This window comes from Simochromis diagramma, unplaced genomic scaffold (genome assembly GCF_900408965.1).
Source record: "Simochromis diagramma unplaced genomic scaffold, fSimDia1.1 OVJJ01000205.1, whole genome shotgun sequence".
NCBI classification, from domain to species: Eukaryota; Metazoa; Chordata; class Actinopteri; order Cichliformes; family Cichlidae; genus Simochromis; species Simochromis diagramma.
Genome location: NW_024386782.1, coordinates 2,897,283 through 2,912,130, shown reverse-complemented (window position 1 = coordinate 2,912,130; position 14,848 = coordinate 2,897,283). Strand labels below are relative to the sequence as shown.

The 14,848-nt window shown below is 39.1% G+C and overlaps 1 protein-coding gene across 2 annotated transcripts in view; it reads left to right on the top strand.

Moving 5' to 3' along the window:
* The first annotated feature begins 603 nt into the window (after positions 1 to 603).
* The window catches only part of LOC120724300 (collagen alpha-1(XI) chain-like), an 81,846-nt gene continuing 67,601 nt past the window's right edge, over positions 604 to 14,848 (top strand). Inside the window, exons 1-4 of one of the 2 annotated variants that reach the window (XM_040016427.1) lie at positions 604 to 1,166; positions 8,936 to 9,100; positions 12,415 to 12,628; positions 14,287 to 14,449. In XM_040016427.1, coding sequence (XP_039872361.1) covers positions 1,052 to 1,166; positions 8,936 to 9,100; positions 12,415 to 12,628; positions 14,287 to 14,449 — 657 coding nt within the window. In that variant the 5' untranslated portion in view covers positions 604 to 1,051. The remainder of the gene's footprint in view (positions 1,167 to 8,935; positions 9,101 to 12,414; positions 12,629 to 14,286; positions 14,450 to 14,848) is intronic. The other variant, XM_040016420.1, reaches the window with a different exon arrangement.

Below are 14,848 nucleotides of genomic sequence, written 5' to 3'. Positions count from 1 at the left end.
AGAACACTGAACATTCTCAGCCGATAGCTCTACTTCCTACATTCTGATAAGTAAATATTTGTGCTGACAAATGTTATAAAATGTGGTTTCTTCAAGAATGGTTTCCATTGTACTGTTAAATCTGTCTGGCACACAAGAAAAAACAAATCAGGAGAGGAACTATAGTTTCCACCTGTGCTCCCATTCCTTGTTCCAGTCATCGTTTGCCATTAATTATCAGGCAGCAGGAAAAAAAAAAACCCGAAAGAAAATCTAAGTGCTCCGGAGGAAACTCCTGGAGTCTGGAAAATATTCCATTTTGGCCACTGAAGCTTTTATATTAACCATTGGCCCATGCTGGAGCTATTCATACTCTTTTCACATTCTTTTGCTTTCAGGAAACGTCTAAAATAACAGCTCCACCCCACAGCTTCATTTGCATTTAGTGCCTCCACTTCTGTATCTCCTATTCCTCTATCATTAATATAAACTCTTTTCTTTCAGGTTAAAATTTAGGAAATGAGGGAATTCTCCTTATTTGCCGCTTTTTTTTTCTTCTTTTTTTCCATAACTCCATAAAGTACAGTGTTTAAGGATGGATGCTACTGAGACTGTCGGGCTGTAGTATCTCTAGGGCAACAACTGTCTCCTATAATTAGTTTGCACTGGGATGTAGTGATGCTCTACGTGCTGCTGTTTAGACCTCATCCAAAGCACAAGGGGCGGGCCCCGATACAACTTTCCCAACTGGTGATTTGATGAAGGAAGGATTTTCCAGTGTCAGTATCTCAGAGCCGGTTCAGGTTCAGTGTTGCGGCGTTAGTCCAGCCTCCTCACGGTGCACAACTCTCAGGGAACGGAGTGGCTTGCGCTTTTTTCATGAAAGCCCTTTGCCACCAGTGCGAGAGCTGGGCTAAAGGGGAATCGGATCTGAAGGGCCCAGTCTGGCTGTAAGAAGCATCCTTGTACTTTCCCACATGGCGCTGTAGTATAAGCCCATTTTTGTGGACTGTCGACGGGATCAAATTGTAAAGAAAGTCGCCCGTTTTCCGTATAGCTGGGGGCGCTCACCATGGAGATGCAAAGATGGACCACCAGGTGGAAAACGAAAAGGTGGCTATGGGATTCAACGCTAATCGTTACGGTCACAGTTATTTTAATTCTCCAGGCTGCCAATGTTAGAGCAGGTAAGATGCTGTTCCTATACACCTCAGTCACTGTGCCGGGTCTAGGGCATCCCTGACAGTTTGAAAGCGCCTCATGCTGGCAGGCAGCCCAGATGCCAGTAGGCTTAGTCGGTAGCTATAAACGGTCTCAGCTTTCATTTCAATTAATGCCCGGTGTCCCGGGCGCCATCACTGAAACTCACCTTAACTCAGTTTATATACATTTTTAGTTGCCAAGTAAACATTTTCCATCTCGTTGCCTGTTTTGTTATTTGTTTGTTTTTGTCAAAGATATTATTTAAAAAACGTAAATACATTTATCAGAAGTATCATAAGAATTCCAAAGATTCTTCTTTTCATAAATGCTGACACCAAAATGAAGCTGTATCATGTGACTTTCCAACATATTCAAGATTTCAGAATCTTTAAGGTGGTCTTCCCGGTCACATGTGTCTGAACTTTGTATAATTATCTAAAGCTACATATAGAGAGTTATATAGTTTTAGTGAAACGACTTTAAAGTCATCAACAAAGCTATATATCATTCAAGAGCGCAAGTGCTATAGAGTGGATTCTTGGCACAAATAGGCGCAGATGTCCCTTTCCTCTGAGTATGTGAGTGAGTGATGGATGCCATCCAGGTGTGGTCAGAGAGGGCTCTTAAATCCTTCTTCAGACAAAATAAACTGCAGGTTTTACGCAGAGATTTTACGCTCGACTTTAGGTAGTAATGACCAGGAGCCCACGGATAATGCTTTAAGTTTTTACAGCATAAATATGTAGCAAGAGTCCAATGCTTTAATCAAATCCACAAAATGGTTTAAATGTGGTGGAAACTTTGGTTCTTTTGATTGAAAAGCTGTAGCCTACCATGTTTATTTCACAGTCTGACAGCTGTCAACGGAGTTTACAGTAGCACAGTATAATTTTAAACATATAGGTTTTGTGATGGGTTTTGTAAGTTTATATAATAACTGGGCACGAGACTGTGGAAATCTGGGAGGGAGACTCATATTCTGGCCTGAAGGATCACCATCTTTCCACATTATCTGGGCTCCTAGTCCAAGGAGGGGGAAAAAGAAGAGGGAGGGGAGGGAGGTGGAAAAAAGAAAGGAGTATTTTTCTTTGTTTTGAAAATACATATGTGGGTCATAAAAACGATGAAATTGAAGATCAAATGAAATCACATAGGTATTCATAGTGAACTGTGGCCTTTGCCAAGATAAATTTGTGTGTGTTTCAGAACTATGCATCTGTTTGGGTAGACTTATTTAAACACTTGTATTATTTTGATACCAGATATGTGATTATTGATCCTTTCAGATGGCGACAGAAAATAAAAATGTGTCTTAAGTGGCTATATAAAAATGCTAATCAGAAGATGATATATTGTAACACGTAATTTTGGCTAATTTATGCTAACTGGACAAGCCCACCACTGTCTAAATCCATCATCATTCATCATTGTTTTTTGTGTACTGTGATACACAACAAAGTGATTCAGCAGAGGGAAAATTGCAGAGAAGCAAAATGAAAAGATTATGAAAGCAAATATCTAAGTGGCACAGCTTTCGCACTGCCCATCTTCCTTCATTCTGACAGATATTTAAACTCACCATAATTGCATGATGTGCTAGCAAACATTTACAGGGTTTCCAGTGTACACTAATTGCTGCCTATGCTGCCAACTCTCAGTAGATGGCAGTGACACGAAAAAGACCGACAAGTCATCCCAAGATGCCGCTGCATGACCACGGAGCCACAAAAGACATTAAGTCAGAATGTCACAGATTAAGTTAATCACAAGTCTAAACTTAAACATCAAAATGTATTGCTCTGAGAAGTGTTGGGATGAGGAGAGTTGGACATTTTGCCAAAAAAAAATGTATTTCATAATGTTAGAGTCTGCTGGTTAAAATGCTTTAATGAATGTAACAGAGGTTTTTCATGTTACTGCACGCTTTATTGCCTGAGGAAGAATCACCAAAGTTTGTCATGTTAGTAGATCGTTAACATGGCAGATAGTATATCACAGGTCCCAGACAGCAAATAAGAAGATCTGTCATTAAAAATCATAGAGACCGACAAATTACCCCTCAGACTAGACTGTGGAGAGTCTGAAACTGCGTTGGTACCTTTAGCACGAGAGAACTGTCTTCTCTCTCTTGTGGTTTTACATCCTTATCATTAGAATATGGTTTATTTCTTTTTAGGGTGGAAAGATGGGAATCTTTTTTCAGTATACGCTATGTTGGCTCGACCTCCTTGGTAGGATGAAGCTGTGCCCACTCATTTGGGATTTTTAATGGTTTTGGGATATTGCCCGTTTTTCAGGGCTTCTGTGAAAGAATGGTTGTGGAAGGAAAGGAGCTGAAAAGTTTGGGGGAGGACAGGGGGGTGATGGGATGCCGGTGGGTGGGTCTGTGGGGGGTTCCTGGCCAATTCAGCACATCTGGAATATATGAGGCCTTGAGGTATGCAGTAATGCAGAAAGGCATTCTGAAACTCACAAAGAGACCTTTAGTCCAAGCTTGACTTTTTTCAAGAACCAGTAGCTCTGTACTTGGGACAATACTCAGAAGAGCCACAGACTGTTTTGCTTTTTATGAGGCATTTTTTGTGAGGTTTAAAACCTGGCAGTCAGTTCCTCTTTTTCTTTTTTTTTAAAGTATGTCTGTGTTTGAGTCAGAAGTCGCTCCGTCTGTTAAACTGCTTTTTGTGCAGTGTCAGCAAAAAAAAAAAAAAAGCCTTAAAAAATAGATTTTCAGTAGAGCAGCTTGCCTAACACATGCTCAACAAATGAAATTCAAGAATTGTGCACTGTGGCACCAGATTTTCTGGAGCAATATCAGCATAAATGCCTCGAGGAGCAGATCTGGAAAGCTTCGCGTGATCTAAAATTTCAGACCCGACCCCTGAGCATGAGCGGGTTGATTCTCCACTCAAGTTGTTATTTTTCTGGTCACGGGAGAAGTAGCTACAGGGATGGGGCCTTCTCACTTTAGTCTCGTGTATGTTTTAGTTAGGGGGGGGCTACAGGGAGTGGTGCCAGTATAAAAAGCCATAATGGTTTCAGCATGTCGACTTATAGCACCACCCAATAGACCTTTTCTTGGTTCCTAAAAGTGAACAGGAGCTGCTACATCAGCACTTCCTGTCTTTTTGTGCCACATGACTAAAAAAATGGAAAATGTACAGCTGAATATTTATATAATAATTCCTTCAGCATTATGTTTTTATGTTTTGAGAAAAGACACAATCTAAAGGTATGGTGAAAGGCCAATTCAAATTAGGCTGTGGTTTGCCTAAAAAATAAAAAAAAACAAAAAAAACAAATGGTTGATTTTATGAAACTTTACATTAAAGTTATTGAAATATGATGTATGTGCTATTTTGATCTTTACTTCATATGTTTTAACCAAATTTCCCTCCCATGTCATGAGTTTAGCTGAGTAGTGTAAGTTCAATGAGGAGACTTTCGGCACTGTAAACTTCATGAAAGGCTTTTGTCTGATCCCCTTTAATAATTTTCCCACAAAGTTTTCTTGCCAGTATCAAACACATTAATCTAGGCTTTTTTCCTAGCAAGGGAGAGTTCCCTTTAAGCCTATTATCTCCCTTTCTTTAAAGTCCTTCTGGTCCCTGTGAGATTTTAAGCTGACCATTCAGACGTTGTTTATCATTACTGGGCCTTTGAAGAGGACACATCCGGCTCCTTGACTCATTCAAAAGACAAATGTGTTGTGTGATATCTGGACACAGTTGTCCTGGTTTTTATTTCTGTGGTTTCTGTAGCTGTTAAAGGAAATATATACTTGGTTTGTAATGGCGATTCAACTGCGCTGAACCTAAGTTTAAAGGGGACCTATTTTGCTTATTTCAACCTATGCGCTTTTATTCATAGAGTCTACCAACTATCATTGCATGATTCACAATTTGCTTAGTTTATTCAGTATCTGAAACAATCTGTTTGAGCTCCCTTATACTTCCTTAGACCAGCTCTTCTTCGTCTGATTGGTTGGCCCTTCCAAAGTGTGTTCAGCAGAAGTTTGGGGCATCTGTGCTAACAGCAAAAAACTGTACACTTGAAATGACCATATTAGGCAAATCTGCCCGGAGTAGAAAGAAAACCGTATGAAATGGAGCTCCTGGAAGGTTGTGCTTTTGGCTCATAGGGATTACTTGCAAATACCTCATTGTAACACCCACTATAACAACGCATACAAGACCGAAAATAAGCAAAAGCACGATAGTCCCCTTTGAAAATTAAATATCCACTTTTAATGTTTTATTAAGATTTGGTTAAAAACATGTTTCTCGCCAATACTGCAGAACATTTGTAGCGCTCAAGTTTTAATTTGTCTCAGTAAACTAACATTTACTATGCAGAGATTATATAACATTTGGTGTGCGTCATTAAAAAAGCTAAATTATGGGAAGTGTTTGATATTTAAATTTTTGTGAAATGCTTGGATATTATTAGCAACTAAAACTTCAAACGTAGCGCTAACAAACAAAAATCAATCATAGCTTTATTACTGACTTCTTATATAAAGCCAGGCTATGTAACATTTGAAAGAAAACAACATATTTAGGACTGAAACATTAAAGCTGTTCCACTACTTTCAGGGTTTTTTTTGTTGCTGGTATGGTATTACCAGTAGCTTGTGGTAGCTCATATTTATGTTAGCTAATATTACCTTCAAATAGCTTCTGTGTAACTGGTTGGCACCTGCATTTGAAATTTGAGCTGTCCATTACCAGCACAAGATTGATGAAGTCAGGGTGTGATGGTAAGGGTAATATTAGCTTTTTGTAGATACGTCTTAAGTTTTGTGTGTCAGTCTAAAATACACTATGTAAGCCAGCCTTAAAAACACATATCGTTGTTTTAATACGGTCAGAAAGTAATGTTGCAGTATTGAATGTCTGTAAAATGAATAGACTGCATTGGTGATTGCTGATAGGCCTACACATTTCTTCCATTTACTTTCCCATGCAAGACAGCACTCATAATTATCTTTGAATGCTGACTTATTCTTACTGTATATTTTTCAGCAAATGCAGCCTCGGGCAGATACAGTGGGGCAAAAAAGTATTTAGTCAGCCACCGATTGTGCAAGTTCCCCCACCTAAAATGATGACAGAGGTCAGTAATTTGCACCAGAGGTACACTTCAACTGTGAGAGACAGAATGTGAAAACAAAATCCATGAATCCACATGGTAGGATTTGTAAAGAATTTATTCGTAAATCAGGGTGGAAAATAAGTATTTGGTCAATAACAAAAATACAACTCAATACTTTGTAACATAACCTTTGTTGGCAATAACAGAGGTCAAACGTTTACTATAGGTCTTTACCAGGTTTGCACACACAGTAGCTGGTATTTTGGCCCATTCCTCCATGCAGATCTTCTCGAGAGCAGTGATGTTTTGGGGCTGTCGCCGAGCAACACGGACTTTCAACTCCCGCCACAGATTTTCTATGGGGTTGAGGTCTGGAGACTGGCTAGGCCACTCCAGGACTTTCAAATGCTTCTTACGGAGCCACTCCTTTGTTGCCCGGGCGGTGTGTTTTGGATCATTGTCATGTTGGAAGACCCAGCCTCGTTTCATCTTCAAAGTTCTCACTGATGGAAGGAGGTTTTGGCTCAAAATCTCACGATACATGGCCCCATTCATTCTGTCCTTAACACGGATCAGTCGTCCTGTCCCCTTGGCAGAAAAACAGCCCCATAGCATGATGTTTCCACCCCCATGCTTCACAGTAGGTATGGTGTTCTTGGGATGCAACTCAGTATTCTTCTTCCTTCAAACACAACGAGTTGAGTTTATACCAAAAAGTTCTACTTTGGTTTCATCTGACCACATGACATTGTCCCAATCCTCTGCTGTATCATCCATGTGCTCTCTGGCAAACTTCAGACGGGCCTGGACATGCACTGGCTTCAGCAGCGGAACACGTCTGGCACTGCGGGATTTGATTCCCTGCCGTTGTAGTGTGTTACTGATGGTGACCTTTGTTACTTTGGTCCCAGCTCTCTGCAGGTCATTCACCAGGTCCCCCCGTGTGGTTCTGGGATCTTTGCTCACCGTTCTCATGATCATTTTGACCCCACGGGATGAGATCTTGCGTGGAGCCCCAGATCGAGGGAGATTATCAGTGGTCTTGTATGTCTTCCATTTTCTGATGATTGCTCCCACAGTTGATTTTTTCACACCAAGCTGCTTGCCTATTGTAGATTCACTCTTCCCAGTCTGGTGCAGGTCTACAATACTTTTCCTGGTGTCCTTCGAAAGCTCTTTGGTCTTGGCCATGGCGGAGTTTGGAGTCTGACTGTTTGAGGCTGTGGACAGGTGTCTTTTATACAGATGATGAGTTCAAACAGGTGCCATTCATACAGGTAACGAGTGGGGGACAGAAAAGCTTCTTACAGAAGACGTTACAGGTCTGTGAGAGCCAGAGATTTTCCTTGTTTGAGGTGACCAAATACTTATTTTCCACCCTAATTTACGAATAAATTCTTTACAAATCCTACCATGTGAATTCATGGATTTTTTTTTCACATTCTGTTTCTCACAGTTGAAGTGTACCTCTGGTGCAAATTACTGACCTCTGTCATCATTTTAAGTGGGGGAACTTGCACAATCGGTGGCTGACTAAATACTTTTTTGCCCCACTGTATGCATTAATCAACAAATTACGTTCTTCTGGACGTCAACCCTTCCGTTTATACACAAACCTTAAAGATAGACTATTAGGCTACCTAAATCCCCTGTAATTACAGTGTAACTAATGATGTGCCTCAAGATAGGGTTTTAAGAAGAAAAACTGTTTGAGAAGGAGACATGTGAAAAAAAGACTAGGTTGGAGTAAGCGTTTGATAATTGGAGGAGAGAGAGCAAATGGGAAATAGTTTTTATAGCTGTTCTGTGCAGTTTCACCTCTGACTTTCAGATCCATTGATAGAAAAGAGCTTAGTAGTGTTAAGAAGCTTGTAAAGCTACCCCTTGCTGTGTTCTCCTTATTCCAAAGACCCTGTGATCAGCAGCAATGATTTTTATCATCCCATAGATGCTGTGGCTTTTAGCTGTGGGGGTAACCGGGGAGGTAAGGAGGGGGGCAATTATGTCTGCTGGTTCCTAACATTTTTATTGCTCCTCTGCCAAGGCAGCTCATAAAGCAACAACTGGTTGAACTGACAGGTTTGGCCAAGAAAAAGCTTGAAAAAGCAAGGGGTGTAATGGGTGTAAATGCTGATTTATCATCAAAATGCCAAGTTGGATTAGACTTTCTGTTAACTATGCTCATAGTGTACTGTAAAGTTACATGCAACATAGACACTAAAAACATAATAAAATAAAAATTAAATGAATCAATCAATCAGCTCAGCTTTCATTTTGTTCAACTGGTATTTTATTTAACTACTTATATTTACATAGCAGCAGCACTTAGTATAGGTTTAGCAATTGGCGATATGGTCATTCAGACTGAGGACTCACTTATTCACTCAACTTTTAAGAGTTGCAACTTTGTAACAGTATCTCATTTACAGGGTAGCTTCTCATCATGGAAGTAGTTTTATTTACAACTACTAAAATTTACAACTGTACATGAAAATCTGACATAAATTTTGAGTTTTATTTTCACATTGACATTTTAGAGTCTTAATAAAGTAATGATTTTATTTTTTGTGGTGGCAAAAATTGTGTTTTAGTGCATTACTAATTGTTGTGTAAGAAAAATTGTTGATGATTTTTATCAATTCATTGTTCTCTCTCTCTACAGCTGAACCCGTGGATGTACTGAAGGTGCTGGACTTTCAGAGCTCTCCTGAAGGAATAAGGAAAACAGCAGGCTTCTGCACAGTGCGGAGAGGATCCAAACCCGACGTAGCTTATCGAGTGGGAAAAAGGGCTCAGCTCAGTGCTCCGACTAAGCAGCTTTTCCCAGGTAAACTCCTCACTTCTCAGCATTTACACTGAAACTGAAACAGTAGTACAATAGTAGGTCTTCCATAAAGCAGATAAACAAACAAACACTCCCAATTTTAAATGCTAGAGACCATAGAATGATTATAAAATGAATCTTGAGGATTACACAAGTTGTTGAGAGCTTTATTTTATTGATCATATATGTTTGTGGTAGTGTGGAATATGCACTTTAATTTGACTGTTTTTACATAATTTGACCAGTTCATTTCAGATATTAGTAATGGAAATTGCCATCATATTGCATAAAACCTTTTAACAGAAACTTGTACAGAGAGGCACTTAAAATAGCCTTCCTGTAAGATAAGCTACGACTAACATTGTACAACAATACTAGAAACTTTGTGAGGCTTTCTAGACAACTGCTAATATTTGCATTGTAAAATTATTGCAATTGAAGGCATCAGGTGATGTAAAGTGTAATGTTAAGTAAGTAAGGTTGATTTAAAAAGTTTTGGTGCTTTTAGATCAAAGGCATTGTAATTCTGACTCAATTTGGGGGTGAAATGTTGCCAAATTAGCAGTTTTTAGAATTCATCCAACGTGGAAAATAAATGAATGTATCATGGAACTTCATCCAATGCTGGCATAGAGATTTTAGCTGAGAAAAAAGTGTTAGGGTGGCAGATATCTGTGAAGCTATGGTGCTTGCATGGCTGCTCAAGCCAATTGTTGTTTGGATTAAAGTATGATGATTAAGTTTTATTTTCTTGAACCACTGAATAACAAAGTTTTAAAAAAGAGTTAAAGATGATTGTATTTCACAAAGAAATAACAAAGAATGATTTGATAAATGACTCATAAAATCCTTTAGTGTTAAAGTCTGTCATTTAAAATCCAGTGCAGACTTTCCAGAATCATTTTCTAGAGGATGCCAATGAATTTCAGTTTGCTCCAAGAACCCATAGGGGATGGTAATCTACAATGGTGCATGTAAACACATGGCTAAAGTAAGCGGAGCAGCACCAAATTTTTGTTATTTGATATTTTGGTAAAACTGACAAATCTGTTACAAAAAAACCAACAAAAGCATGTCTATTGTTTTGTACACTGATCTTGTCCAACAAAGTGTCTTTCCTCAAGTTTGATTGCTGGCAGATGTGGATGCTCAGTCTGTGGTTAAGTTGGTGAAATTTAGAAGGGTTTTTCATATTGTATGTGCATTTGGAGTGTGTTGCCCTTCTGTTTTTGAGAGGCCACATTTATTTTGTTAGGCTGTTTTTGAGAACTTAATCCATATTTATTTTATTAGGAAGTAGATTTTAACAAAACTCGGCAAATCCCAATTTCAGTAATCAATTGCAGAGAACAAAACCTTTTGTCTACTAACAGAAGCAAATTTGCCAAATGTCAAATTTTTAGTTGATTTTTTAAGTCTGAAATATTAGAAAATCATGGTGTTCCTGTAAAACATAGGGCAACCTATGGGAGAGAGAAGACAAAATGTATCCACATGCAGGAGTGACCTATAAAAGTATGGAGAGTGATAAGGGGAAGCGGAAATGCTCAGTGTATCATAGGAAGTTCCCCAGCAGCCTGAGCTTATAGCAGCAAAACTAATATGTGTGTTCTAGTTTCCCCATCTGCAGGTTTACTAGGCCTCTCTTGGGTCTGAGTGGCATAAATGTTGTCATCAGTTGGTGAACAGGAAGCTCTAAGCAGACATCCATGTGCCTGCCACTTTTTTGTAACCATGTGGACTTGTTCAAAGAGACTTTACAATGCACCAACCTACACCCTGTCACAGGGAAGTGAAAGGAGTCAGATAGGAATGAATCTGGGCTAGGGTCACAGTGTCTGTTTCCACAATAGAGTATCTCCAATGAAGGGATCGTTCACCTGATTTAGACCTAACTATATCCTTTATCAAAAAGCAAAATTTAAACTGACTTTCAGAAGTAGAAAAGAAGTCTGTTTTTCAAACCCAAACTGGAAGCTTGGTGCAGGAGAACCATATGTTGAAGCATCTGCCTCCCAATCTACCTTTGCAAGCTTGAGGAACCACAAGTAGAGCTGCACACTGAGACCTCTGGTTTTAACAGGGAGGCAGTGAGGAGAAGCTAATCTGGAAAAAAATACGAGATCTCTTTCTAGTCCCCCAAATTATAATATACCACTGCTGCTTGCATGGCTGCTCAAACAAATCATGCCTCCCTTTGCGGCCTGTTATTCATTTACTACTAGGGCAAAGTTTAGAAATGGTCCCCAGTTGCTTACTTACTCAAAATGGACTTCCAGCAAAGTGAGAGAAATTTATTAAGGATTCATTGCTGTGAAATGAAATGTCCCAGTCAGTGACGTGTGTGTTACTCTTTTTGAATCTGGCTACATTTCAAAGAGCAAAAAGAAAGACTAAAATGCAGTAATTGAAGGAATTAGAAAATAAGCCTGTGTAATTTTTGGCTTAACTGGACAGCATGCTCATGTTCACTAATGGAAACTTTAGTAATATAAGTGAGCCTGAGAGGTGAGGTGTTGGAGGTGTCATGAAGTAAAGTGTCAAAATGTCCTCAGTCAGAATAATTGGACTTTTATTTGGCTAGTATTAGTTATTTTTTCATTGAACCAAACTATTATGTTCACAAAAAATATGACATTTGTTTGAGTTGCTGTATTTATAGCCCTTATAAAGTTAATACGGCTGCATCACCACTACCAAGGCCTTTCAGGACATGCCAAGGTTTCGTTTAACTTCCCCAGTAAAACGGACTCGCGTCCAGTGGTCTAGACTTTGTGGGTTAATCTGAGGAGAGAAAGTTGGAGCAAAAGCAGTTCTCTCTACTAATTACAATACAATTGCCCTAGTTATAACATCAGAAGAAGGTTTGTAAGACAGGGCACAAGGTAAAAGGAAGTCTCCAGTAGCACAAATGCTTCTTAAGGGAGGACAGTTTGAAAGTTTTTAATTATTACTAGCAAAATACACACCCTTTTACCCGTGAGCAAGTAAAAACACTGACATGTTTGTTAATTTATCATGTCCTTCTGTTTATGTTCATTATATCATTGTACACAGTGAGATGGCAAAAAGAAGTGTTGATAAACACCAAACAAATGAAATAATAAAGTTCCCATAAGAGATATTTTTTATTAAACTATTAAATCTATCTTGGTTCTGCTATAGCTTTCATGTCTGCTGTTTTATCGTTACATTGCTCTTAATCAGAATATTGGTGTAAAACATGTTCATTTCAGCAATTTTAGGACTATATAAACTCTATATTCATCTTTACTAATGTGACAGCCCACTATTTCTCTTACGTGTTCCACCTTTAGGGGGGGTATTCCCAGAGGATTTCTCTATAGTGTTTACCATCAAGCCCAAGGCTGGCCTCCAGTCCTTCCTGCTTTCTGTGTACAACCAGCAAGGCGTGCAGCAGCTTGGAGTAGAGGTGGGCCGTTCCCCTATCTTCCAATATGAGGACCAGCATGGCAAGCCTGTCCCAGACGAGTACCCTTTGTTCCGTTCCGTCAAACTTTCTGATGGCAAGTAAGTGACGGAGCGCTTTAACACACTAGAAAAGAAAATGTAGATGAAAGACTTTTGTGTCCCCTAAATAGTACATTTTCTATGCCACGTGCAATTATCCCATTATCTCAGCAATATCTCAAAATCTGGAGTTTGTTTGTTATGGAAATTGTGAGGTTAGCTCACAAGCAGTACATTTAGGGTAATTTTTTCTATTTTAAAAGATTCAGGTTATATTTTGTGCTAAGCAGAACCGCTCTGTTAGTATTTTCTCAGGCACTCAGTGCATACTTAACTCTTCCAGCCTGGTAAACTGACACGCAGCTCTGCACATTTATTATCATCATATGTTGTTCAGTCATTAACACCATATGGAACAACTCAGACAGTAATGGCAAATAAATTGCTGGCAACAATTTAATGACAGCCTTTCTAAATTATTTACAGCTACACTGCTATACACTGATATGCAGTAAAGGACAGGATTCTCATAGCTGTCCAATGAAGCTGAAACAAATCATTGTTAAAAGTTGCCAGCAATCTTTCATATAAATGCCAACAGAAATGCCTTGCAGCGATTTCATGAGTTGTTCTTTGTTGGTGATAAATAGTGAAAATATACGGCTCAATCAATGTGGATCCATTCATAGGACTAGTCCAACTAGTTTGAAAATACTCACATGCTCTTCTGGCAAAAACTGAAGAATACTTTCATAGTTAACAAAAAAACAACTTTTGCATGTACTTCTTGGAAATTTATGCATAGCTCTCCAGATGCCACAGGGCAAATAGCACTGTGCCAGTGCAAGCTGGTACATTGATGCCAGGCTAGCTGTTTTATCCTTCTACACATTAGACTAAGTTAAGCTAAGCTACAAACGCTCATCGGCCACTTTGTTCAGTGGACCAGCTCAACTGCTTTTGAACTTCAGCTAATCCTGATAAGCTGTTGAAGTTTAAAATAAGCATAAGAATGGAGAAAAAAAGGCAATTTAAGTGACTTTGAGTGTGGTTGTAGGTACCAGGTGGGCTGGTTTGAATATTTTAGCAACTGTTGATCTAGTGGTATTTCCCTATATACAATAATCTATAGGGTTTACAGAGAATGGCCTTTGATCTGATTGGAAGCAGCAGCATCATTTACAAGTGTTGTTGCTGACCATGAGTATCCCTTTATGATCAATGTGTATGCATCTTCTGATGGCTGCTTCTAGCAGGATAGTGTGTCACATCACAAAGTTCAAATAATCTCAAATGAGTTTCTTGAACAAGTGAATAAGTTCACTGTACTGACCTAAAGATCTTAGTCCGATAGAGCATGTTTGGGATGTAGTGAAATGTGAGATACATATGATGGATGCTGTCCTAGCAATATGGACCAAAATCTCTGTTTTCAGCACCTTGTCAAATTTGTGCCTCAAAAGAATTAAGGCAGTTTTGAAGGCAAACGGAGGTCTAAACCAGTACTAGCTTGATCTAGCTAATAAGTCCTGTGACTGTATTTACCAGTATAATCATATAGAGCTTCATATCCAACTCCAGATGTGATAGCAAATACTGGTAAGCGTTTCCACTTCCTAAACTAAATGTTAACTATTCCCTTAGCCGTGGACTGAAGCAGTTTTCCTAAAACTCAGAGGGTCATTGTTGTATTTCTGATGTCCTTCTTTGTTAAACAGATGGCATCGTGTAGCTATCAGTGTGGAGAAGAAGAGCGTTACCATCATTGTGGACTGTAAGAAAAAGGTGACAAGACCACTCGCCAGAAGTGACCATGCCATTATCAGCACAGAGGGCATCACAGTCTTTGGCACCCGAATCCTAGATGAAGAGGTCTTTGAGGTATGACGGCCATATTGAATATCTTCTCACCTGAAGTATTTTCTCTGTGTGGTTGGTGGTGTTTATGTTGTGAAATGATTTAAAAGACCGTTGTCAAATTTGGGACTAATTTGTTTTACAGCAAGCTAGGTGATAAGACAAGAGAAACTTATACCATGTGGTGTGTGAATAGCTGCAAGCCGGTTGCAGTCATATTGTTGCTTTAATGCTTTCCTAGGCTGCATCTGGGCAGAAGACTTGAATACAGTTTTTTTTTAGAGTATGATCATTTTTATGGAGTTATGGGTGTACAAAGTTTGCAAAGATTCAATGCTATACAGGTAAAAACCTGCTTACACATAATTGCAATAGGAATGTCTTACATATGTGTAATGCAGACATTCACCAATAGATTGCATT